At 36.9% G+C, this 26,743-nt stretch overlaps 2 protein-coding genes and 2 long non-coding RNA genes across 7 annotated transcripts in view; 2 read left to right on the forward strand and 2 right to left on the reverse strand.

Annotated features, from left to right (window-relative positions):
* Positions 1–2,315, reverse strand: part of misp3 (MISP family member 3) — a 32,009-nt gene extending 29,694 nt beyond the window's left edge. Inside the window, exon 1 of the mRNA XM_026170612.1 lies at positions 2,295–2,315. Coding sequence (XP_026026397.1) covers positions 2,295–2,297 — 3 coding nt within the window. The 5' untranslated portion in view covers positions 2,298–2,315. The remainder of the gene's footprint in view (positions 1–2,294) is intronic.
* Positions 2,316–15,727: 13,412 nt separating this feature from the next.
* On the forward strand, positions 15,728–26,743 carry LOC113024044 (uncharacterized). Of its 2 annotated transcripts, XR_003272634.1 has the most exons (5): positions 15,728–16,080; positions 16,372–16,432; positions 25,707–25,852; positions 25,949–26,041; positions 26,171–26,743. It is a non-coding gene; the product is annotated as an uncharacterized LOC113024044 (long non-coding RNA). The 2 variants fall into 2 exon arrangements; XR_003272633.1 differs by lacking the exon at positions 15,728–16,080 and having other exon boundaries at positions 16,295–16,432; positions 26,171–26,742.
* Positions 16,544–19,656, forward strand: LOC113024043 (uncharacterized). Of its 3 annotated transcripts, none has more exons than XR_003272631.1 (4): positions 16,544–16,853; positions 17,554–17,619; positions 17,970–18,670; positions 18,960–19,656. It is a non-coding gene; the product is annotated as an uncharacterized LOC113024043 (long non-coding RNA). The 3 variants fall into 3 exon arrangements; XR_003272632.1 differs by lacking the exon at positions 16,544–16,853 and having other exon boundaries at positions 16,868–17,619; positions 17,970–18,125; positions 18,578–18,670; XR_003272630.1 differs by lacking the exon at positions 16,544–16,853 and having other exon boundaries at positions 16,862–17,619.
* Positions 21,631–24,676, reverse strand: LOC113024040 (piggyBac transposable element-derived protein 4-like). Its single transcript, XM_026170615.1, has 2 exons — positions 22,347–24,676; positions 21,631–22,227 (listed from the first exon to the last, which is right to left on the reverse strand). Exons 1-2 carry the CDS (start codon positions 23,703–23,705, stop codon positions 21,811–21,813), a joined length of 1,776 nt encoding a protein of 591 aa, XP_026026400.1. The 5' UTR covers positions 23,706–24,676; the 3' UTR covers positions 21,631–21,810.

Consider the following 26,743-nt stretch of genomic DNA (forward strand, 5'->3'; position numbering starts at 1 on the left):
CATAAAATACCGTTTGACGAAAGTTAGGTAAAGTAGAAATACCTCAACACTATACTTATAGAGCCTAAGTAAATACATCTGACATGAAAATAACTATGATTATTAAACTAGTTTGTAATAGTTTGACATGCTTACTTCAACTTGTAGCCTGTTAGCTTAGCTTAGCTTAAGAGGCAGGGCCAGTTAGCTTAACTCTGTCCAAAGGTTACAAATCCACATAACAGCTCTTCTAGTGCTTATTATATTTCTACTTGGTTGAATCTGCAATGCAACTTTAAAAACAGCAACAGTTTGAATGAAGTTGGAATGATCTGATTACTTATTAGCAGGTATTAATTAGAGATGGCACGATACCACTTTTTTATGTCCGATACCGATACCGATATCATAAATTTGGATATCTGCCGATACCGATATGAATCCGATATAGTGTTTTTTTAATCAACAAAACTGTTTTTTAAAATATCTTGCTGCATTTTGCAAGTCTGCAAGTTCATACTCAAGTTTAAAACAACAACTACACTAAAGCTATTCTGTTATACCTGTATACAAAAAAAATATTTCATAGTTCAGCAATACTGATCAATCTAATAAACTTAGACCTACACCATCCTCCCTATTCTGGTATTTTAAAGAGTACTTAGCGTAAATATTAAGCAACCTAACTAATAGGGTTCCAACTCCCAGCAACAACAAACATAAATAAATAAAAAATAAGGAACCACCCCTCACGCGCCACCTCATGATGCTTAATCGACGTAATCAACCTTAATTTGATGCAGTGTGAAAAAAAATGCACAGAAATCAATTATTTTTCAAGAAATATTAAATAGATTCAACATCTTTCTTCAACAAAATTGCAGACTGCACAGATGGTACCTTCCCAAAGTAAAAAGTACTATAGCTTACTAGGATATATATTAGACTTAATAGTTACTATATACAGTAATGGACTTCTATTCATTTTACATCAAATTAAAACTTTGGGTGTCAGATAATTATTTATTAAAAGCTCGACATTTTAAATGAGAATAAGAAAGAAAAGTACGTCTTTGTGCCCCCTTTTCCCTGTTCATGCCCTATCGGCCCCCCTGGCTAAACTTTGCTAGATCCGCCCCTGCACAGTTACCAGCGTCAGCTAGAAAAAGATCCTGGTGTAGAAAGAAATATTAAATAAATTCTAACAACAGCTTATCAAGCTTAAACGTGCTGCTGTTGTTCAGCCGCTGGTTTCCTCTTTCTGGTGCAAAGTGGGCCAAAAACAAACAAGAGAGACAGACTCGCGACAGAAAAGCCGATCAGCTGATCATTTAAGCAGTTTCACGATTGAAGTAGCAGCCGGAGAGCGAGAGGCAGTCGCTTGTTAAGCTTAACGTGGGAATGCTTTACAAACATTCAGAGATGGACTTACACACTTGCTTTACTTCTCTCGGGGATAACTTTGTCGGAGATGAAATGCCAGGTTGCTAGCGAAGCTCCACATGCTATCCAGACCACCAACAGGTCCGGCATGCCACAGCTGCTCTATCACGTGATGCATACTGCTCCGACTGCTAACGTTCTGAGGTGAGTTACGGTGTGTTGCAAGTTTTGCGAGGTGCTTTCATGATATTTAATGGATCGGATTACATTTTTTATTTTTCTCCGATATCCGATCCAGTAATTTAGGTCAGTATCGGACCGATACCGATACGTAATATCGGATCGGTCCATCTCTAGTATTAATATATGGAGTCTTTGTCAGTTGGGTAGAAACAAAACCCCAGCCACATAATCCCAATTTAAACACGTATTTTTTAAAACATGTCATTTTTTTGGTACAGATTTGATTAACAAACTAAGTTATTTATTATTCTGGTTTGCACAGTTCCTTATTAAGCTACTAAACAGAGCTATGCTAGCTAGTGGGTTTCTTCTGTTTTTTTCATGCTGAGCTATACTACTGTTTCATATTTATATAGTTTAGTTTAGTTTTAGTTTTAGTTTTTTTGAAAGGCAATGGAGATTATATTGTGCCGTGGAGGTTAGTACGGTGGCCCTGCAGGCCAAATGGACTGCAACTTAAGAAAACACCAGCAATAAGAAAAACGCTGCAAAAGCACACAAAGCACAACGGAAATGTTTTAGGGGATCAGTTGCAGGAACCAAAATATGCTAAGAATTGCGCTGGGAGACACTTAAAAGAAGTGGAGGATTTGTGGGGAAAGAAAAGATGAGAAGCAAGTGTGCTAGCCTAACTATTAGCCTAAAAATCTGTCATCAGTATTGTATGAATCATGATCAAACACACCTACCATGTTTTGGGTTCCTGCAACTGGTCTGTCAGGTTATTGTCTCCCCAGAAACACTTCCTTTGTGCTTTTGGAAATCAGTTTTTCCTATTTCCGTTTTTTTTTTCTTCCTATTTCCCTTGTGTTTTGTGTGCTTTTGCAGCGTTTTTCTTATTGCTGGTGTTTTCTTAAGTTGCAGTCTATTTGGCCTCTCAGGGTCACCGTACTATGAAGCTCTCAATACCGCCAATCTAAATAACAACTGTTGCATAGAGCCTGTATTTAAATTAGTAAAAAAAAAAAAAAAAAAGATACAGGAAAAAATTACATAGAGCAAGCAATTAATGAGGTTATACTATGGTGAGCATCCATCATCTGTCCATATGTCTTGACCCAAGATGCGTTCGCTATCAAGGTCACATATGTTGTTTTACCAGTAATAACCTGTGAAGTTATTGAAAAGAAGAAATTGTGAAATGTTGATTGTAGTGAGATTGATGTCTGTCTGTCAATGTGTATGATTAAGTGAAGTCCAACAAGATGGAAGTTGAAGGTCCTTAGAGTGTTTTGTATAATATGTGTGAATCTCTGTGAGCAGCTTAAAAGACTCTGGAAAATGATGGGCATTCAAATTGAAAAAAAAAAAAACAACTGATAAAAGTTTAAACTTTCTGAAGAGACAAGCAAGGTAAACCTTGTTCCCTTGTTTTCTTCTCTTTTTAATTCTTGTCAAGAGAGTCAAGTATCACTAGTTATAGCTTCTTATCCTTTATAGGGTCAGAGGGTAAAAAACAAATAAATACTCTTGAAATATTGTTATAGTCCACCTTGCATGCAAGAAGGCACCAGTTAAGGCTGCAAGTCCTGACATGTTTTTATAAAGACCTTAAAACTGACTTTTTAAACTCATTTCTTCTTTTATTTGGGATACGTCAGCATTATTAGAAGAAAGTACAAAAGAGTAGTCAAACAAACTAAATAAACAGTCCAAAGAATGATTTAGGAGTGGGGTTTCTGTTATAGCAGCAGAATTATGAGGAGCAAAAGAGGATTTTTTATTTTGCAAATGCAAAAATACTACATTTGACAAAATAGCATTAAGTCAAGTTTTTCCCTCTCCAGGAAAGAGCAAATCAAGTCTTGACAGGCTGTGTAGTGGAAGGACCAGGTCAAACTGAAGTACCAGTCTAAATCAGAGACAGAAGTGCTACTTTCTGCTGTGAAGCTGTAAGACAGATAATAGCACTTGTCATCTAAATGACTGACATGGGTGTAGGTATAGAGTGAAGTTTCACAAGAGTTGGAGAAGTACACAATCGTGCTGCTTCTGTGTTTCAGGTCTTGCAGGTCATGTGGGAGAGCCATGCTAGCTGCGGTTAAAGCCCATCTTCCTGGCAGATGATGAGAATCCAGCTGATCCAAAGACTATTCCAAGACTTCCGAGGACAGAGGAGCTGAGATGCTCACAGACATCAAACAGAGTGATGGAAAACAGAGGTAACATGTCTGTGTGTGCAGAAATCATACTTTTAGGTGACAATTTCTCATTGAACTGCTTTATTGTTGCCTTTAATTTTTAGCTTTACTAATAATGCCACTGGGGTTTTTCTCAGTTTGATCAATATTTGCACTGCCATGTCCCGTCACACTGCCTTGTTTATCCTGGATTTAAGTAAGTACAGCTACAGATTGACAAAGTCAATAATTTTCATGTGTTCTTGGAATCTCGGGTGGAAGTGCAGCAACTGTGGGTTTTCTCAGAAGGGTTGGGGTTACAAATGGATAAATGAACATAGACTTTCAGAAAATAAAGTAACGTAATAAAGTAACACCTTGCCAGTGGAGCTGTCTCCTCTTACTAATCTTATATCCTTGATGATGTATAATTATTATAAACTGTGGACACCAATCTTTGAACCTCTGGAAACTTTTTGTACCTTCATATAACATAATATTCTTTCAAGAAGGACAGTGGGTACCCATTAATTTACTTTATATTTTATATTATTAAGATTATTTTTTCATGCTACTGGAAATGGACTGGCATTAATTAAGCACTTTTTGTAGTCTTACTAAAAGCTTCACCTAATTCATATCTGTGCCTAAGGCTAATTTAAAATCACATATTCACCTCACATGGATGTTTTTGCATTGTGAGAAGAAATCGGAGCACCCGAGCAAGCCCATCAAGCAAGAGGAGAACAAAAGTCCTTAAAAGGTTCTGCGGCACGGCACCGTCATGCTGTTGATATACACTATATATGCAAAAATACTGGGCCACCTGCACATTACAGCTAAATGCAGCTAAGCTACTTCCTCTTTACCAAGATGGCCTTCTATAAGATTTTGGAGTTTGGATATTTTTTGCCAGTTCATCTAGAAGAGCAGAAAATCTAGACAGTGTTGTTGGTTAGGGGTTTGATTTGAGAGTTATTTGTGCACCACACACATTCTTCCACACCAAACACATCCAACCATGCTTTTATGGACAGAAACCAAGAGGCACAGACCAACCCCACTGTTAATATGGCCAAACACTTTTGTACAGAGTACAAGACAGTTAAATAAAACTTTAACTTTTAGAAAACAGGAAAACTCTAAAACTGGGTAAGAGATTAAAATTGACATTTTACCTAATTTATTATTGTATTTGAGTAAAATGCATCTGTTATGCATTGTTTTTGTATCTTTTTGGCTCTCAGAAAGTAGACTTTATAATTATTTTAAAATCCAACAATTAGCCCTACATCATTTATAAAGGCCTATTAAAAGGGGGAAATAGGAGAAAAAACATAATGTCTGTGTGTTTTATTCAGATTTAATTTGTCTGATTATCAGTACAACACTGTTGCTGCAGGTTATATTTTGTGTTTAATTAAATTAAATCTACAAATGATTTTGTCTTCCAATCGAAATTTAAAAACAATAAGAAATAAAAACATCACCATAGAAATTAAATCATTGAAAATGCTGATTTTTACTGTAAAACTCGAACCTGTTTGCAAGGTTCCGCATCTTCCGGGCAAGGACAGAGAGACTCAAGAGGAGCTTCTATCCCCAAGCCATCCGTGCCCTAAACACACACACCCGCCCTCTCACATCATCTATAATTGACTGAGACAGGACTCTCTTCCAGACACTAAACCAAGGCACAATGTACATTTCAATTCCTTTAATTTTAAATATGTTTATATTGTCTATCCTGTAAAATAGTCAGATGTCTATTCATATTAATGTACAGAATTCACCTGCTTGCTGCTACTATAGTATATACACCCAGTGTATATACTATATATACACTGGGTGAATATATATGTATATATATATATATATATATATATATATATATATATATATATATATATATATATATATATATATATATATAGTGTCAGGCTACATTTCACTGTGTGTTATGTGACAAATAAAGAACCTTGAACCTTGAACCTTTAAAGAGTTTAAATTTAATGCTATACAGAAACACAGATAAAGAGAAATTTAAAAACATATTCATACAGTGCACCATCAATTTTATCTTGACAATCTCAAATTTGAGAACGAAAATAGGATAACTAATTAAAGATATCAAAAACTGCATTGGAGATTTATGCATATTTTCAGTAATTATTTATCCACAAATTGATGTCGTCTCAAGCTTGTTGTTCACGTTCAGTCTGAGCGCTCTGGCCTTGACAAAGCTCCTTGGTAGGGTCCATCACAGCAGTTGGAAGCAGATTCAGGCACCTCGCCTGAACTCTGTATTCCTCCAGCTCTTCTGGCTCGGCCGCCCTTCTCTTGCTGAACAGAAGCAAGCGCTCTATTTTCTTTGACTCATTGTCAAATCGCATCACCAGACAGTCTGAACAGGATGTGAAGAGGAAGGTCAGGGTGAGGTTCACCTGCTCTCTTTCATCAAAGTTCAACATGCTGCCGTCCAGTGAGACGCTATGAGTCTTATGATGACACTCTCCACCGTAATAAACGCTGGGTGTATAGGAAACGTTCGAGGTGACATTAGTATTTGAGAAGTGAATGCTGCTGCTGTCTCTGAGTTTGAAGAACTTCAGGTGTGCTGGGTCGCTGAAACTGCCTGCAAGTAGAGCCCATCTGCCCTCCAGATGACGAGGATCCAGGTCATTTAAAGGCCTGACCAATTCTTCGCAGGTGAGAAGAGTCGAATAGCTCACAGGCATCAACCACAGGAGAACGACGGCACATGCAGCAAGCATGGTTATCTTTGTAGACACCTTTAGTGGTCACAGACTTGAGTTTCAATCTTGTATGCGACCAACAGTAAAAAAGCCTGTCTTAGTTTATAATTAACCGCAAGTGACATAATACTGGAAATGTAAGAGAGCAGAGTCCTCTTTTATTTTATGAAATTTCCTTTTTTTAAAAAATAAAATAAAATCAGCCCACTCATGGACTCATACAATAAAGATAAAGACGCGGATAACACAAAAACCCCTCTGTTGTTTTGTCATTACTGTGCCTTGATTAAAAAAATCTGTTGGTTGTCCTGAAATAACGAATATTGCCAAAGGTTTCTCTCAGTATAAAATTATGTACATGTATATATATATATATAGCCAAAAGGGTACAAAATGTGTGGTTTGAAAAATAACAGTTATTCAAAGTTTCCTTTATATACTTGTGTAAATAAAAAAGTTGGTATTTATTGGTAATATGCTTTAAAAATACAGTTTTGACAGCTGTATTTCGTTACTCTTCCCTAAGTAAACTTGAACTGTGAGGGGATGTGGATTTGGAAACTATTGGCAGACATTCAGGGATTAAAGAAATCCGAGTTTTCTCCATAGCTGCGTCTCTGTGCCATTCAAATAAATAATGGTGGAAGAGAAATAGAGCCAGGCACATCATAATGAGACAAAAAAAAAAAAGCCAAATAAAAGACACTTAAAAATCATTTAGCAAATGCAAATATTAGGCCAGATTTCACAGAGTTGTTTTTTAAATTTTATTTAAGTGGTTCATTATTTTTACAGAATGAGCAAATCAAGTTCAAACATGTGCTTTTAAATGGACGATTCCCACTGCACATCATTTCAGTTGTTTGATGGTTGGTTACGTTTTCTTTTGAGGAAGTAATTGAAAAATATCGAGACATTAACATTTTTTTTATTATTCAAGAGCACAGAGTGATGCAATTCATTTTCTTACACTTTGTCTTTCTAATCTTAGGATGTTTTACGCTGTTTTCAATGGCAACCAATGAAACCATAAAACCCTCTACCTAACGTTATCCAGTCAGTCATGTGTTTGCAGTCTGAAGGGTGATTTAAGGATTCGTGTCCAAGCAACAAGAAAAATACAGAAAATCTGCATCAATTTAGTTTTTGCACATTATGTCCACATTTGTATTCATTCAGCTCTTTGTCACAATATGTCAAAAGCCAGAGTGTCTTAGGCATTTTGACCCTCTGGATTGCCGGATATCTTTTCAGGGCAAAGTTCCTTGGAAGGATCCATCACGAACGGTGCAGTAATGTTCAGACATGCCGCCTGGGCCTTAAACTCCTCCATCTCCGTCTGTCCCACCTCCCTACTCCTGCTGAACAGGTAGAAACGCTGGACTTGCTTTGACTTGTCAAAACGCATCGCCACACAGTCTGAACAAGATGTATTGAGGGCCGTCACAGTGACGTTTAGCTGTTCAAAGGTGAAGCTGCTGCCTTGTAGTGTGATATTAGAATGCATGTATTGACAGCTGTCGTGAGAACTGAAAACGCGCGTGAAGGATATTTTGGAGGTGTCATTGTTACCGGCAAAAATAATCCTGGCACTGTCTCTGCTCTTGAGGCTTTCCAGGTGCGCCGGATCACTCACGCTTCCTGCAACCAGGGCCCAGCTGCCCTCCAAATGGTGAAAATCCAGTTGTTCCAAAGGATGGAGCAAGTTTTCACAGGCAGAAGGAGCTGCATGGCTCACAGACTTCCAGCAGATGAAAACGATGATATAAACAGCAAACATGTCTTATGTGTGATATGTGGCCCTCTTTATGTTGGCAGTGTTCAGATATTAACTGTCACAAGTTAGCATCAGACTGAAAATGAGCCTGGGAATGCAGCTCAGGGGGTTTTCATCCAGTTTGTTTGTTTTTTTTGCAAGCTCTGAAGAGCAGAGTCCTTTTCTTTTGTGTGTCTGTTTATTTTGTGATTGTGAAATGAGCGTTCTGGGACTATCTAATATTAACAGTGCTCGCCTCTCTCTTGCATTACATGTGATGCAGCATTTGGTTCACTGTTGGGTCAACTGTGACTCGGCTGTTCTAGGGTTTGTACATTGTGGGAAACTTCAGAGGGTTTTAATGCATTTATTTTATAAAATGCAAATATTTAGATACAATACTTGTATTATTTTCATGAGACACGCTTTTTAAACCCTCTCTTTGGGTTGATTGTCAGTATAGTTACATACACTTTTACTCACAGCACAACTCTGGTTCCTGTTATAAATTATGCAATTTCTGTGATTAAAGATCAAAGTGAAGGCAAAAAGAAAAGAAAAAGAGAAAAGGAAAAAAAAGTCCCAAAACAGCTCACCTTCTCTTTTCATCGTGTAAGAATTTGCCAGCTTGCAGAAACAAGATGAAATATTGGAGGAAAATTAATCCACTCATATAAATAGACTTATAAAACAAACATTTGAACATACATAAATTAAATTCAGTGTTAAGAACATACAAATAATCAGATGCCTGGGGTGAGAGAAAGACCAAACCATGACTTAAGACTTTTTGCAGTTTAAAATTAAACAATTTAACATAATAATTAATTTTATCAGGTTGGGATAATGATGGTGTTGGCATCGTTTGTTGTGTAATTTTGTTATTATTTTGTTATTATGTGTATTTGAAGTTAAAAGCCCCTGAAAAAATGGTTAAAAAGGATGAATGTGCCGTAACATTACAGGCTGTGAACACAATCTGTACGAGTGTAACGGCGTCACCGTGTTAGACGACAGTTGATTCATGTAAATACAGAGAAGAAACAAATCAGGCTCTGAAGAGTTTTACTGATTACAAAGCAGTAACTTTAAAAGAAATCCGTCAAATATTCTGTGATGAGTTTTTACAGATACCGTGTTGGCACTTATTTTCGGTGATGTTTTCAGTCATTGTTTTCTCCTATCGCAGAATATTAGCAGCACGGTTCCTGTTGTCACGAAGCTTAAATTAAAAGCTCAAGACGCTGCAAGAGAAAGTTTTCTTTGAAGCCAGAGGCTTAAAAATGAATATACTTCTAGTTACAGACTGGTTGAAGAAAACAGATATTAATGAGATGGTTTCCATCAGTGACAGTTTAATTTTACCGAGCTATTATCTCATTGTCTTTCAGTACTTCCTTTCCTCTGCTTTTCTAGCATCTTTAGCTGTTTTCTCTTCAGGACAAAGCTCTTTGGTGGGATCCATCACAACAGGCGGAGGCATGTTCACACACTCCACCTGAACTCTGAACTCCTCGATCTCCCTTTGCTCCAACTGTCTCCTCCTGCTGTATAGGTAAAAATGTCGCCGGGTCCCCGATTTTACATCAAAACTCAGTAGTATGCAGTCGTCACAGGATGTCTGGATGAAGGTTGTGTTGACTCTGCCGTTGTCAAAGGTGAAGGTGCTGCCCTCCAGCGAGATGTTGAAGGACTTATAAGAGCATGTATTATTTAAACTCATGGTACGTCTAAAGGAGACGTTGGTTTCACTGGCGCTGGAAAACTTAGCAGTAGCACTGTCTCTAAGTCTTAAATGCTCAATCAGGGGTAGTTCACTCAGGCTGCCAGCAATCATAGCCCATCTGCCCTCCAAATGATGGTGGTCCAGCTCATTCAAAGGCCGGAGCAAATATTCACATGCTAGAGGCGCAGCATGGCTCACAGACATCAAGTAGATGACAGCAACGGCACACACAGCTAACATGGCTCTTTCTGACACAGTACCGTCTCTCTGCAGGATTGTGTTGATTTGTTAAGTCTCAGTTTGTATCAGAAAGGTTGGTTAATAAATATATATTGGTTTTATAGTTGCTTAACAAACATTACTTTCACAATACTGAAAATACCAGGGAGCAGAGTCCCTTTTTCATCTGTGGTTTCTTTGATTACACAATAAATAAATGGGACACTGCTTTGTAAATAAGTACACCACGCTGATCTTATACAATTCATCCATCAATCAGTAATCTGTTAAAAGAAGCATAACAAGTACAATCTGTAATTTCCAGCACCTTGCTGATCCTTTATGTGACTGTTTTTATTGTTAACTAGCAATATACAAGTGAGTTGAACTGAATCTATGCCACGAAAAATGAAAGCAGTTGTGAAGGCAAAGGGTCCGGTCCTTTTTACTAGCAAAGTACTTCTAATATGTTTGTTTGGAAAACTACATTTTATTTGATAATATTACAGGCACTTATGATGAAATGAGTCTTATGTGTTCAAAGCATCTAATTTTTCCCTTTCAAGAATGTCTTAAAGGCCCTCTGATGAAATTTTAATTTTAAGGCTTTTTAGGATCTGTATGGGTTTTTTTATATGCCAGAAAACACACCATGACCAATAAAGGTTTTTACCTTCTGTGTTGAGCACATTGAGTTTGCATATGATGAAATGTGCTGTATGAATAAAATGAAACAAATGACAAAATATACCATCTTGCAGTGGTACATTTTCCATCGTTTCACACAGCTACATTATTCAACTGTCCATCTCAAACTGAAAGATAATGAAGACACAAAAATGCCTCTATGTAACTGTCTTCATACAGTTCACATCACAGAAGTTGGCAAGCTTTTTGAAATTCATTTTTTATGGGCTATTTCACCTTTATTAGATAACACAGTGAAGAGTGACGGGAAAGCAGGGAAAAGAGCACGTGGGAAAACATGCAGCAAGGGCCCTGGTTTGGAATTGACACCCTTGTGACAAATGGATGCTCGCTCAGCTTGCAAACGAAACCAAACGGGGTCAAACTTTATAATAATGACACACTACTAAACATTAATAAAAATAAGTAAGTGCTCAATTCATCATTTATAGAGCAATACTCCTCCTTAGTATGCAGTTTATTTAAATACAGATATAAATGTTTATTCTTGTTTAATAAGCTCATAACATGCTCATTTTATCATTTATAAAGGCTAAGCATGTATATATATTATGATTAAGGTATGATCATTTGATTAATAATAATTTATTAATTAATAATGTGTCATTATTAAAACAAAACAAAAAAAGTCAACTCACAGTTTGATGGGAACTCCTGAGGTAAAAGTTAAGAAATGATAGTTTTTGTGATTTTAACAGTTTTCATGTTTTTAATTAATTACTTTATTTGGGTTGTGAATTTAGAATTTAAATTTGCACCTTAAAATATCTTCTCAAACATGCCTGAGATACAACAACCTATGAAACAGAGAATAATATGGTGGTGAAGGTGAAAGCTAAAACGTGTATTCTCAGATAATCTTCAAATGAGTTGAAAAACAAAACACTGTATCATAGAAATAACAATCATTTATTTCAAGTTACAAAATCAAATATCAGACTTTTGATCTTTCTACACTAAGGAGTGTGAAATGCACTTCACACACACAAATAATTTTTATTGCTGTATGTTCATCCACCACATCAGAGTGAGAGTTTTCACTTTCTCTTATTACTTCTGTCCCTCTGTTTTTTCTTCAGGCTGTGCTGCTGGATCGCTGGCAGTCTCTTCGGGACAAAGCGCCTTGGTGGGATCCATCACAGCAGGTGGAGGCATGTTAAGACACTCCACCTGAGCCCTGAACTCCTCCATCTCCTTCTGCTCCAGCTGTCTCCTCCGACTGAACAGGTAAAAATGCTGCCTTTCCCCCGACTCCATTCTCATGTGCATCAGCATGCAGTCATGGCAAGACGTATGGGCAAAGTTTGCACTGAAGTTGTCGTTCTCTGTCCCGTCAAAGGTGTAACTGCTGCCATTCAGAGTGATGTTGTAGGTGTGATACTGGCACTCGTTGTGTAAGCTGATGCTGCGGGTGTAGGAAATATGAGTTTCACTGGTGTTGCTGTAGAAGTTCACAGAGGCACTGTCTCTTTGTTTAAATCGCTCCAGGAATGGTGGGTGGCTCAAACTGCCTGCAACTAAAGCCCATTTCCCCTTCAAATGATGAAGATTGAGTCGGTCTAATGGACGGACCAACTCCTCGCAGGTCAGGGGAGCTGAATGACTCCCAGCCACCAAACAAAGAAGAGAAAGCGCAGCAAAAATCATGTTGAGCTATTAATAGGCAGTCAGTGGAATGTTGTCAGTCACACTGCAGTTTCAAACCTCTGGAGACGGTGAAGTGTGCCGGGTCGTTTTATAGTTGTTCGGAAACATGTAGTTTCACAACACAGGAGAAAAAAGCACGGTAATTTTTCACCTGTGGTTTCCGTGATTGTAAAACTAAACAATATTTTGAAGTCCTGCCTGTGACTATTGATTGTTCACAGATAAGTTTTACCCGCTGACTGGTTTCTCTATTCCAGTACCTGTGGTGTAACACTGTGAAGTCATATTGTTTTTATTTACTGTTCCCAGATTCCGGCTGTCCAAACATATTGTAAGGCATGAAATGCCAGGAGTTGAATAAACAGCACATATTAACAACAGGTGGTGCGCTAATGAAAGCTGCAAAACCTTATTCTTTTTTATTGCACTTTGGTAAACTTACCCTGGTTGGGAAAGTACAAAAATCAGCTTGGTGTTGCATATTTTCTACAATTAATTGTATGCTGAAAATTTGGAGTATATAAAATATTCCAAATGAATAAAATTCAAAATCTGTCAAAGTCTGTCAAGTCAAATTCTTCTTCTTCTATTCATCTTCATCTACTCTGATTATAATAAATTTAGATGCTGAACTTTATTGTTTTATTTACTGATAAAGCAACTTTACATAATATTCTGTTATAGTACAATGAACTATGAAGTATAAGAAAGATGGGTGGAGGTAATGGTGGCGATATTTACTTACCCTCTGTTGCACTTTGTGTGCAACTATTTGATTTGGTCAGAAACCCCACAGTTATGCAACACTACCAGAGCCAGAGGGCAGAGTCCTCCCTCTACATGCAGATTCTCTGACATTTTTCTGAAACCATTTCGAATTCTGATGTAATTACATAACTGGGATTTGCTTTTACTTCATCATAAAAAAAGAAGAAAAATCCCTAATTTCAAAGAATGAGCACACTTCCTTCATTAATTTGTGTTTAAAAGCAACATTGTTATATTCTTATGATATCTTTATTTTGTTAAAGAAGATGTAAGCAGGTACAAACAACCCAGTGGCTACAACATGGCATGCATATTTTTGTGTCTGACTGCATCACATCTGTTCAAAGTTTTTTATTCAGTTCATGATTTGTAGGAGTTTATTTAATAAAACCTTTTTAGTTTGTATACATCAAAAAAAAAAAGTGGGATATTCTTGTGTATTTTGGTATCTGTAACCCAAAAATATAAGTGGCTGAACTATCCATTTAAATGAGCAAACTAAGAAAATAATTTAATAATGTTATCTAAAGCTGTAAGATTATATAATGGATTTATTAAAGGCCTGTTATTTCTAATTAAAATTATATCCTAAATTCCCACAGCTTAACAAATTAAATCAATTATTTAATCAAAAAGGACAGTCAGACCCAACAATATGAGCCAATATGAGCCAACGAATGTTCTTTGTTAATCATGACATACCTATGATAGCGAGAGCTTCTTCTTCTTCTTTTTTTTAATAGTAGACTTAATTTAAGTATACTGATAATTGATTTAGTTTCAGTTTTTAAGTTGTTCTTCTTGGGATCAAAAAATATGTCACACAAAACAACTGAATTAATAGCATATAAATATACTAAAGGTATAATATCATAAAAAAACCTAATTCAGTCAGAATGATAATTATCTGTTTTTAGTACATCCAAAGATGTACTAAAATACAATAAGTACATGCACATGTACTTTAAAGCTTTTGATTATTTTTGTGTATTAGAGCTAAACTACATATTTATGAAGCGAGAGTAGGATGATAAAAATGTGAAGGAAAAACATTCCAAGATTAAAGTTTATACTGTCAGTTTATAATGAAAACCATTTAGTATGTGGGTGTTTGCATATTTTTTTATCTGTAGTATATTATGTCCAAGATATAAATAATGCAAGTCAGAATCAGCAACAAATATTGCAATCGGTGAAAAAACAAAAAGCATACATTTCAAAAAGTAGCATCATATAAATGAATTCACTTCATATACAGCCATCTGTTATGGTTTCCAACACATGACCTTGATTTGGTAAACTTAGAGAGATTTCTGCTTAGTAACAAAGCTCCTTGGTAGGATCTGTCACAGTAGGTGGTGGCACCCCACTTGAGCACTGAATTCCTCCATCTCCTTCTGCTCCAGCTCTCCTCTGGTTGAAAAAGTTAACTGACTTGTAAGTGGAGGTCATGATGCCAGCAGCGCAGTTTGGACATGTATGAAAGAATGTTAGAGTAAAGGTGAAGCTATTCAGTTTCATGAGGAAGAGCGCCAGTGTGTAATGTACTCTCCGTACTGTGTTTCTCACTGATACTGTGTCTGGTAAAGACGTTCAGGTTTCATAGTTCAGTTTCACATATTTAGCTCAGGAATTCAAAAGATCCTGGATATGTTGATTTGGGAACTGTCAGACCAAAGGGCATGGACTGTGCGTTATTTACACTGGCTGTTTGGTCTTGGTTAGTCGCATATTGTTTATGAAATTAAATTAAATTACAAAAACAGAAGTGTAGTGTTTTTGTGAAATTTTGTAAATTCAGTATTCAGTGTGATATTTGTAATATTTGGGGAACAAATATGAGTTGTACTCTTCTTGTGATTATTACATATGGATACATTTGCATGCATACTAATGAAAAAGCTCACTTGCACAAAATGTGCATACATTCTGCAAACATGCAATGTGAGCAGTTAGACTTAAATAAACTTATTAAGTAGATCAAATGCACTTCGACAGAGAATTTAACTTTATATTATATAGCTTGTGTTTAGTTGTTGAGACATCAGGTCTACTTTGTTGTGTCTCACACGTTTGTCTGACAGTAATGTCTTGTGTGGGCAGAGATTCTAACATAGCCACATTAGCTCTACCAAGCTGTAAAATAAACTGTATAAAAACTCATAAAATGGTAAGACATCAAAGCTTCATGTTGAACCTATAGGTCACAAATAGGTGGTCTTTATTCACCCTTTCTTCCGCTTCAGTTTCACTTGACTTGATTTTGTGTTAGTTTCCGCATTAAATGTCTTAATAATTTTTATCCAGATTGACAGATTTGGTTACAGCAATAGTTGTACAATACTTTGTATTGAGGCAAATGTAAAAAAAAAAAAAAACTAAAACAAAACACTAAAAGAAAGGCGGTGGAAGCAAATCTGGCTATTGTTTTATAATGAATTAAAGTCTGAGTAGGGGAAAAAAGTCTTCTCTACCAGGGTTCATTAAAATTAAACTACAACCTGAATCTAGGTGCGGAAAAAAATTCAGTTTAATTAAAAAAATGACTATTCACAGCCATCTTCATTGGAAACTGGGCTTCTAATCTCTGCTTTCGTATAAAGCAGCAGGTTGACCACTATCTAGCTGCTGGCGCAGGATCCATATGTAATTGCCCTTTGAAATCCAGTCGTCAGGCAGGACAGACGTCCTGGGAGTTCTCAGCTCAGCAGGAGTTATTTTCACGTAGAAGACATGCTGCATTCCCTTACTCCAGGCGAGTCCACACTCTAAAAAGTAATTCATCAGGCCTTTTACCACCACTTGATTAAATCCATAGCTGCAACATAAAAATTCTAATTTATTGATTAAGATAGACCTTCTAAGTTGCAAACTTTATTTTTTGGGTTGTGTTGAATTAATAATGTTGGTAATTACATTAAATTAATTTTATATGTAATTTGAAATTAAATCCCAATGTTAGTGGGTTCAAAATAAAATTCAAGTTGTAATTACTTAAAGAAATTGAATAGATAACTTATTTTTTTTCTTCTGATTTCAAATTCCCTCCCCTACCGACTTAACTAGCCCGGGCAAATTCACACATGTTGGGTTGCATGGTGCAAGCTTTTGTAAAAGACATTTCAAGGTAAGTAACATTTGATTTACAAATAACAGTTCTACCAAAGCAAAGCATTTGTGCTAGTCACCTGTACACTCAAAAAAATGAATGAGGTGGATTGTTCAGTGTATATTAATTATTTATTTTCATTTTACTTAAAATATATGTTTTTGTTAAGTTAACATATGTTTTTCTAATCAAGTCTACGTAATTGTGTCTATTATTCAACGTACATAATACTAATGTGTTACTTGATCGCATAACATTTAAGTTAAGTCAATTAGGATCGATATACCTTGTATATCCACAAGGTGGCAGTAATGCAAAAACAGTTGTAATGAAACCGCGCAGAACAAGAAGGTTTCACGGCTTGTGCCTGCTCATGCGCAAGACTTCAAATTTAACTGAAAAAGGCTGTTTTGGCGCCAAGCTACTGTTTCTTTGAGAGGTAAGACCACTTTTTTTCTTTGACTATGTTGTGTAGTATCTATATGTCCAGCATGGTTATATTTTGCATTTGTCTTACAAGACATGTTATATCGTTTGCGTGCGCTTGTTTTACATTAGTTTTACTGGGTCCTGGACATGCTTATTTTGTGGACTGTGTAAGAAACATTTTTATTGTTTTTTGTTTTATTAAGGGATTAGCTACAGGGGTTCATGGGGTTATTCTTTCAAGGGGTTATTTTTCCATTTGCTTTCTTGGGATTCCTTTTCTGTAATCCGAGAGTCGGAAATATCGAATAGGATAGCAAGGATAGCATAAAGTGACATTTAAAATCCAAAAAGTCAAGGGCGAAAGCCACTGTGACACCATTGTTCTGCTCTATCAGTAATCTGTATTATGTAAAAATGGTCTGTAAATACAGCATGTTTCCTAGCGGAGTTATACATATCAATGTAGTTATAAATTACAGTTTGTGAAAGTACACACTTAATTTTTTTGATAAAATTATTCAAGACATATGAGTGGACAGACAATGGAGGTCGACAGACCTGGTGATAATTGCTTCTATAGAAAGTTAGCACATGGCAGTGTCAATCTCTTGCTTTTCTTCTGAGTAGTATTTTATTTAGTTGTAATTCAAACAATAATTTGCTTCTTGAAATTAAGTAATGAATTTCTTGTTTTACTTTATAAATCTCAGATCCTGCCTTTACCTGCTCCCTCCTATACTGATGTGGTGTATGTGGTATTGCTGAGCTTGTATGTGGTATGTGAACTGTTATACTTTTAAAAACAAAACTGTTTTATAAGTTAAGTTTTCTTTTGTGACCCATCCCATGCCCCTGTTATTTCTTCTCCACATCTGAACCATGGTAAAGGTTGCAGTTCAAGGGCCTGAGGCATGAAATTCTTTTCAGATCAGCTGTGATCAATATTTTTTGGAACTTGACAAATAACAATAAAAGCTGTAATGGCTCCATTAGCATTTTGTGTAAATGTTTGTGTTAAAATTATAGCTTTAATGAGGTCTTACTACATTAGTTTTAGTTTGTATATGTGTACATATAGTATGTATATTTACAGTACAGTATGTTGTGTTTGTTGATATATTTTCAGGTGGAAGCAGAATATGTGAGGATTACTACTGCTGCACATGTTCCAAGGCTTTTTACACAACTTGACCAATACACTGACCAGCTCATAAAAGTCTTCAAGAAAAAAGGAGGCGTTGCAGGGAAGAAAATTAGACAAACTTTGGCCCCAGCCACACAGGTGCGTTATTCTGTTGGTAGCAAAATATTATGGCTAATAAGATCATTTTCAAATTTAAACAGCTAGTGTATGGTAGCTGCACAGTGCACTTACATTTATATTAAGCAAGACAAAGTTTGGTACTCAAAACGTTGGAAAATTTAAATTACCTAAACATATGTAAAATCTGATCCCTTGATTTAGGTTAAACCAGAAGTGAATGTTTTTATGTTATGTTTTGAATGCAAAAAAGATGATGTATTAGTTTGTCTTTACCTCCATTATGGACATATATAATGTGGTGGAAACCCTGCCCAACAGGTTAACTATTCATGTTCATGTGATGATTAGTTGGTCTTGTGTACATGTCTATCTGTGCAGTGGATATGTCATTCATTTTGCGTATAATGTGAGTTTCTGTCATCCTAAAGTATATCTGTTTTCTCTTCCTGTATCTCTGCCACTCTCTACAGAAGGAAAGTATTGAAAAGGGGAGGGAGTGTGTCCTCAGGGCACTACCTTTTTACCTGAATGAAGACCCAAGCATCCTCTTCAAAGAATAATTGGTTGGTAATTTTAGTTTAGTTTTTTATCTGTATTAAACCAAATTTTGAATAACTAATGTTGTTGCATGTTGTTGTTGTTGTAATTTGCATGGAACCTGTTTAAATGTTTTGGGAAATCTTCTTGTATACCCAAACTATTTATATTTATCGTTGAATCTGTAGTCTGAAATAGTGGCACACTGGGGTGCATGTTCCTAATATTGTGTTTACGTCATTAAAGGGTAGCTTTGGCCCTTTTTCTTTCTTTTTTTAAAACTGGATGCCATTTTTCTATGTTTTTGTGTCTAAGCTACAGCTGTTCAGAGGGAGCTGGAACAAATTACCCTTGCTATCTTTACCATCGAAAGAGCTGATGCCAGCACTCCTCCAGCCGATGTGGGTATAACCATCTAGTGTGTCCTGGAAGACCTGGCCTCTGCATGTGCACTCTTAATGGGTGGGATATATGCACTGAATCTCAGTTAACCTCAAGACTGAAAGCTTTCTTTGAAGTACTTCAGAAGCTCTTCCTTCATCTGTATGTCAGCATACTCTTGACCAAGGTACAGTTGCTCAAGAATACACTGAATGAATAAGCCAACCTTTAATTTGGATGATGAATGTTCTGTCAGATGGACAGAAGTTTTTCGGAGGCTGAATGGGAATAAAATGGTAATTTGTAAATGACAGATAACGGGAAAATTACATTTAAGAGAAATTTAGAACATTTTGAAAAGTTTGTAAACTACTACAATTTGAGAGATTTTACTGTTGTGGGGGGCTAGTAAGAGACAATCAAAAGTATTGAGATTTAAAGGATTTAATTGAGAGATGATACTGCACCAGAAATGTTGAAGGGTGGTGTGTATATTAGCGTTCAAGGCATATTGTTATGAGGTGGAAATATGTTCATATTCAGTTTGTGTTACATTGTGTGCATTGTAAAGGTAATTGCAATACATACTAAAAATAAGGGTAAGTTAGGAGGTTGATCTGATATCCTCGTGTTGGTGTTGTTCCCAGATCATCATACTAAATGTTGTTCCAGGATCAACATTGCAAGTGACCAATCAGAATGTTGTGACGTCATACTTTTGCGACTTCGGGAAAAACCGGCGTAAAACAAAAAACTGTACTTAAGCTGCGTGAAACCGCCTCTGTCCGCCGATCAACTGACCCTAACCCTAACCGTAACCCTTTAATAAACAGTAAGCAGAATTGATATTGTCCTTGCAACATTGGAATTTCATAAATGCACGAATGGCTTGGCGCGCAAAAGAATAACGTCACAACAATGTGACAACATTTTCATGATGGTCTGGGAACAACACCAACACGAGGATATCAGATCATCCAAGTTGGGAATGCAGGATGAATGTATATTTTGTGGACTTTTAAAGACGAACAATTGTTTCCATGTTAAAATGTTTACATCTGAAGTTTTTTGCCCAAACACTAGTAAAATAAATGTTGACAGTGGCAAGTGTTAAATGGTTACTGCTGTGCTGTTGCAAAAAAACTGAACGCTGACAAGCTGTTTTATTGTTAGACCATAATGTTGGCAAGTTTTGTTAAAGTTTTATTTGGGATGGTGATGTAATTTTCTTTGATTGCTAATATCAGTGGACTATTTATTATTATTATTATTATTATTATTATTATTATTATTATTATTATTATTGTTGTTGTTGTTACATTTTTTTTTTAATTGTGGCTGTTGAGGTGGACACTTCACTTTGCATTGTTAGTTATTATAATTAGGCCTTTAGATGAGACAAAGATTGGCACCAACATTTGTTTTGATCAATTACTATTTTTTGTGCAGGAGCACATTTTATAAAATCCATCCTTTCGTTGTCCTCGGGACCAAAAATGGTCCCGCCCCAAAAAGTGCTCTAAAAGGTTATATATCAATATTTTTTTCCACTTTAAATTAGTCAATCTTTTAAAACTACTTCTGCTTAAAATATCCATATCAAGTTTTAATTATATTTTCATTGTTTTAACCTTTTAAATACCAGTTTGGGTACATGAGCGCCCTGTTTTTTAACAGAAAAAACATAAAAACTTAAATATTTTCCATAAAATACATTTAAAGTAATATTTGATTGTTATTACAATTAGGCCTTTAGATGAGACAAAGATTGGCACCAACATTTGTTTTGATCAATTACTATTTTTGTGCAGGAGCACATTTTATAAAATCCATCCTTTCGTTGTCCTCGGGACCAAAAATGGTCCCGCCCCAAAAAGTGCTCTAAAAGGTTATATATCAATATTTTTTTCCACTTTAAATTAGTCAATCTTTTAAAACTACTTCTGCTTAAAATATCCATATCAAGTTTTAATTATATTTTCATTGTTTTAACCTTTTAAATACCAGTTTGGGTACATGAGCGCCCTGTTTTTTAACAGAAAAAAACATAAAAACTTAAATATTTTCCATAAAATACATTTAAAGTAATATTTGATTGTTATTATAATTAGGCCTTTAGATGAGACAAAGATTGGCACCAACATTTGTTTTGATCAATTACTATTTTTTGTGCAGGAGCACATTTTATAAAATCCATCCTTTCGTTGTCCTCGGGACCAAAAATGGTCCCGCCCCAAAAAGTGCTCTAAAAGGTTATATATCAATATTTTTTTCCACTTTAAATTAGTCAATCTTTTAAAACTACTTCTGCTTAAAATATCCATATCAAGTTTTAATTATATTTTCATTGTTTTAACCTTTTAAATACCAGTTTGGGTACATGAGCGCCCTGTTTTTTAACAGAAAAAACATAAAAACTTAAATATTTTCCATAAAATACATTTAAAGTAATATTTGATTGTTATTACAATTAGGCCTTTAGATGAGACAAAGATTGGCACCAACATTTGTTTTGATCAATTACTATTTTTTGCAGGAGCACAGTAAATTACTTACTTATTGCTTATGCTTATTACCTTGTTGTGTATGAAAATAAAAATACAAGTTCACTTTGAAACAGAAAAACATTTATTTTGGAACGATGAACATTAACATATATACTGCTGGGAATGGGGAAAGGTATGAGAGAAAGAGAATGAGTAAAAAAGAGTGAGAGAGAGAGGGAGGGGGAGGCGCAGGGAAGGGGCGGACAGGGGGCGGGAGCTTCGGGGTGTGACAGTCCTGCTCAGGTGGAGCAGATTTTGCAAATGGAAAGACTGTGGTCTCTGCATGCGACTTTTCCACAGTGGCAGCAGGTGGTCACAACTCGCCTTCTTTTGTCTGAGCAAAACTGGCATTGTCTCCTGCTTTTCATTTGAGTGCCTGAAGAGGGGCCTGCAGCAGCAGCCTGCGCACTTCTCACCACATCTGCTGCGAGCGATGAGCGGGGAAGGTACCCTCTCTTCACGATCCATGGCTGGACTAACATCTCGCCCACCTCCTCGATGTATAGCCTCCTCCTGTAGGATTTGGCCCGATGCCATGATGGGTCGGTTTCCTTCCACAAGATGTAGCCATTATAGAGGGAAACATCAAGCAGGTGGTGGAATAGGGCTACTGGCCACCGTGCCGTGCGCCTCCTGCATGTGTAGGAGCCAGCAGCCTAACAAAAAAACATAAACAAAAAAACCCCAAATACATTAAACCTATGTATATTTTACACAAGAATATATGCGCAAGAATGAATAAATGTGTGTGTAACTGATGGGTAATGACACCTACCTCATCAAGGTTGTCGACACCTCCTTTACATTTATTGTAGTCCGTTATTATTTTTGGCTTTCTCTTGTCATCGGTTATGGATGGTGAGCGGTGCTTTGTGCTCAGGAGGAGGACGTTTTTTCCGCATCGGGGGACGTAGGATACCAGGGTGTGGTTCTTCTTGAAGGCGAAGATTGAGGAGTGCACCTCTCTCCCTTTTGTCTGGAGCAAAACTGGCGGAAGCTCTGGCTTATTTTTTCTAATTGTGCCAACCAGGGCCATCTTTCTCTTTAGTAGCGCATCTGCCAGAGGAAATGAGGTGAAGAAATTGTCGCAAGTGACGGTGTGTCCCTTGAGCCCATCTGTTAACTCCAGCACTACTCTCATTCCCTGGCTGCGCTCCGCCTGTTCGCCAGCTTCTTTGCCTGTGTATACTTGCACTTTCCAGGCGTATGACGTCTTTACATCGCATAGTGCCCAAACTTTCAGGCCGTACTTTGCAGGCTTCTTTGGCATGTACTGCCTAAATCCACATCTGCCTTTGAATGGCACAAGCTGCTCGTCCACACACACTTCTGTATCCGGGCAGAATAGCATCTGGAGCCGGTGCACCCATATGTCCCAAACTCTGCGAATTGGAGCGAGTTTGTCACCCCGGCGTCGAGGTCGGGAAAGTTTGTCATCAAAGCGGAACGCCCTGGTGATGTGCTGAAATCTCTTTACAGACATGGTGGCCCGAAAAATCGGCCGTCCGGTTTTCTCACTGAAGAGGCTGTGCAATGACTCATGTCGTGAACGATACACACCGGACAAAATCAGCAATCCCACATACGCTCTTACTTCATCTGCGTCCAAGTCTCTCCAATCTTCGATCGTGCGTCGTCCTTGAAGATTTGTCATCGACGCTATGATCATCACCATTTCGTCTGTGAGAAACAGCGCAAAGGTGGACTTTGGGTCGGTAATTCGCATAGCAGCGTAATGTGTGGGCCCTGGGATTAGTCCCGTGGCTGCTGGGACATAACGGAACGTCTGGGAATTTGTGGGAGCCCACACAATACTTCCGTTTTTAGACGTCCACTCTGCTGGCTCTTCGTCTCTCTCTCCACTCTCATTTTCGGATGAAACTCCTCCAGATGAACTGGAATCCAGCTCCTCCGTTTCCACCTCCGATACATTTTCTGCTTCATCTCCAGAATCCTCCGATGAAGCCGCGGAGCCATCCTCCGATGAAGCCGCGGAGCCATCCTCCGATGAAGCCCCGAAGCCATCCTCCGATGAAGCCGCGGAGCCATCCCCCGATGAAGCCGCGGAGCCATCATCGCGATCAGGGTCAAGTAACATTTCCAAAACCTCGTTAGTGGTGTAGTGCCGTGCCATTGTGGAAAATGATCGAGTTCCGCGCTACATGTACTTATAACCACGGCTTTAGTGCAGCTGCGTAAACAACCCCAGCTTGCAGACAAAACAAAGTGAAACTTGGTTTTGATCCTTGGTTTTATATTTGATTTGTTTACATTACAGTGGAGAAAAAAATCTTTTGAAGTTAGACTCACACTCTTTTCTGAGGTTAGACACACACATCTTTTTTTTTTTTAAAAGAAACAGTAACCCACGCTTATCATTTGAAGAGGAGGACACTGCTGTAAATGTGAGATTTTCCTGCAAGCGTTAATTGTGGGTGAATGGCGCCATCCAGTGGACAAATGAAAAAATTACAATTCCAAGGCCTCTTGTCCAAAGCAAAAGCGAAACCTAAGCCGTAACCCAGATATTAACGGTAATAATTGTGCAGTGAAAAATAGCGAAAAATAGCGTTTATAAAGGGTTTCAATGGGACAGAAATCGGCCACGAGGTTCGATAGTGGATGTATGCCTTTTATTCAGCCATTTAAGCTCATTTTAAAAACTCCGACTGAATTTCAAAATAAAATGGGAAAAAAATTCATGTTAGAAAGTTTGGCTATACTCCATTAAACACAGTGGAAATGGCGTGGAAACGTAAAACGCAAAGGCCACGAAATGGTCCCAGGTTGCCCCAGAGGAAAGCACTTCATTGGCATTGTGTTACTGGACTGACCCTAAGCAATCATTGCAAATAGCAACTTTGCTATCCATTTTAGACACTAAAAGAAAAAAACACTCACAGACCTTACTAGCATCACATGTGCATAACTCAAGTGTCATCTTATCAATGTGTTATGTGATCTTCAATGCGTTTTTTTTTCTCTCTTCTATTTCTGGTAGATACAGACATTTAATTTAAAGTCTTGATGTTGCATCTGTCTACATACTGTTAATTACTAACCCTAATGAGCTGTTGTGTTTTATTTTGGACTGGATTTACACAAATGCTCACTGAATGTGTTGGCAATAAAAGAAATTTTAAAAAATAAGTTGGATGTACTTAATTCATTTGTGTGGAACCTGTTGACAAAATAGATTTATGTAAAACTAATTAATAAAGCACAAGGTGGCTGAAAATATAATATTTGAATTAATCTAACTTAAATTTAACATTTTACTGCCACAAATAAGAAATGTGTTGAAGTAACTAATCTAAACTATCTAACCTGAAAATATATCATCTTTGTTCATACAACATAACTTGATTTAGTTAGTCTTAAATATGTCTTGTTAATCTTAAGTAGTTTTTTTAAATTAGATGAACTAAAGATTTTTGCTTTAAACTAACATAATTCAATTTCGTGGAACCTGTTGACAAAATAATTTTAATTAAAGTCAACGTTTCATTTTTTTGAGTGTAGTGGATTTGTGTATGATGTGATGCTCATACAGATAAGGAAATACTTTGCACTACCACATGTAGCTAATGCTAGCCATTCTAAACTTTAGCACAGCAGAGGATAAGACTTATAAAGTTTCATTTGAGTCTTCAGCTTCAGCTAGAGAGTGCAACTGTGGCTAGGAAAAGCGTGGTTAAAGTTTTGCTACACAGTGCAATCTAATTTCGATCTTAGGCTAATTTTGTTTTTCTTTTTACCAAAATTAGAAACCTTTAAACTGTGAATAGTTTTGTCAGAGGGATAACCTAGAGGCTTCTTTTTTCCATCTGGCTCACCTATTTTATGTCTTTATAAAACTTGCATGACCTATACATTTTTTACAAAATGGGCTGGGAGTGAACAATGTGTAAATTCGAAACCTCTGCAAAAACAGGGTTGCTAAAACATTAGAGATTACACCACGGTTATGGTGGGGAAGTCTCCCTCGTCTTCACCAAGATTGTTTTTCTTCCCTCAAAACTTGGGGTAGCCTTAGATCACTTCTATCCTCTTTAAATAATGTATTAGAGCATTCATTAATGCAGTGTAGCTAATAGTCTGCAAGGTTTAATTCTTCTATTTGTGTGTTCTACAGATAAAGGAGGAGTTCAAGAGAATAACCACTGTAAGCCTTGAATGGCTACACTTGACAATTGCACCCCAAAACTGATGGATGTCATTTTATCAAGGGGAGGAGCTAAGGGAGTGAGAATCAGGCAGATCAAGGACATGCTTCTTGAGGTAGGACAACTATTTAGACTTTGGGTAGCTTTGAAATGCACTTTGTTGTCAGTCACCCATGTATTTTATACTCATATTTTATTTTTTCTTAAATAGCACAAGACAATTGAAACAAGCAGAGAAGTAGCCATCTGCTGCCTTATCACTTTCCTTGGAGAGAAGGACGAGGACCTTTTCATGAAGTTTGGTGTAAGTAATTCAGCATTGTGTGTGTGTGTGTGTGTGTGTGTGTGTGTGTGTGTGTTCGTTCCATTGATCATCTGAATTCATTAAGATTCTATAATTCACTAACCTATTTTTTAAAATTTGCTTTACAAGGACACCGAAGAACTTAAGGCAGGTGATGAAAACTGCCATCATCAGTGACCGGTACACCCCTGGATCTAACCATAAGACTGCAACCATTGTGGTGGAGGAAACAAAAATCATGGAGGGCCAGAATTTCCCAAGGTGCTGTGTTTTGCTCATGGGCATAATATATGCTCTCAATCTGAGCTAATGCAAGGATCTGAAATATACTTTTGAAGTTGTTCAGAAGCTGTTCCTTGACCTTGATGGAACCATCATTATGTTAAAGATGTTGACTCTGTTTCAAATTGTTAGCTGTTTTGAATCCTGTATGTGTAAAATTGATCTTAAAGGTGTTTGCTGCATTGTGTAATAGAAAGATGCAAGATCTTGTAAAGTTTGGTAGGCATTGAAAGTTAACATTTACTGAACACTTGCATGGAAGTATTACTGTAACAAAATGTTTTCTAAGTAGATTTTTTACCAATTGAACACATTTGTTTCTGTGGTGTTAAATACATAAAGGCATATTCTATAACTTGGCTGTGATGGTATAAATCTAAATTTCTGTTTTATTTTCACTTTTTAAATACAAAGTGTTGA

Source organism: Astatotilapia calliptera, chromosome 6, assembly GCF_900246225.1.
Source record: "Astatotilapia calliptera chromosome 6, fAstCal1.2, whole genome shotgun sequence".
Classification (NCBI taxonomy): Eukaryota; Metazoa; Chordata; class Actinopteri; order Cichliformes; family Cichlidae; genus Astatotilapia; species Astatotilapia calliptera.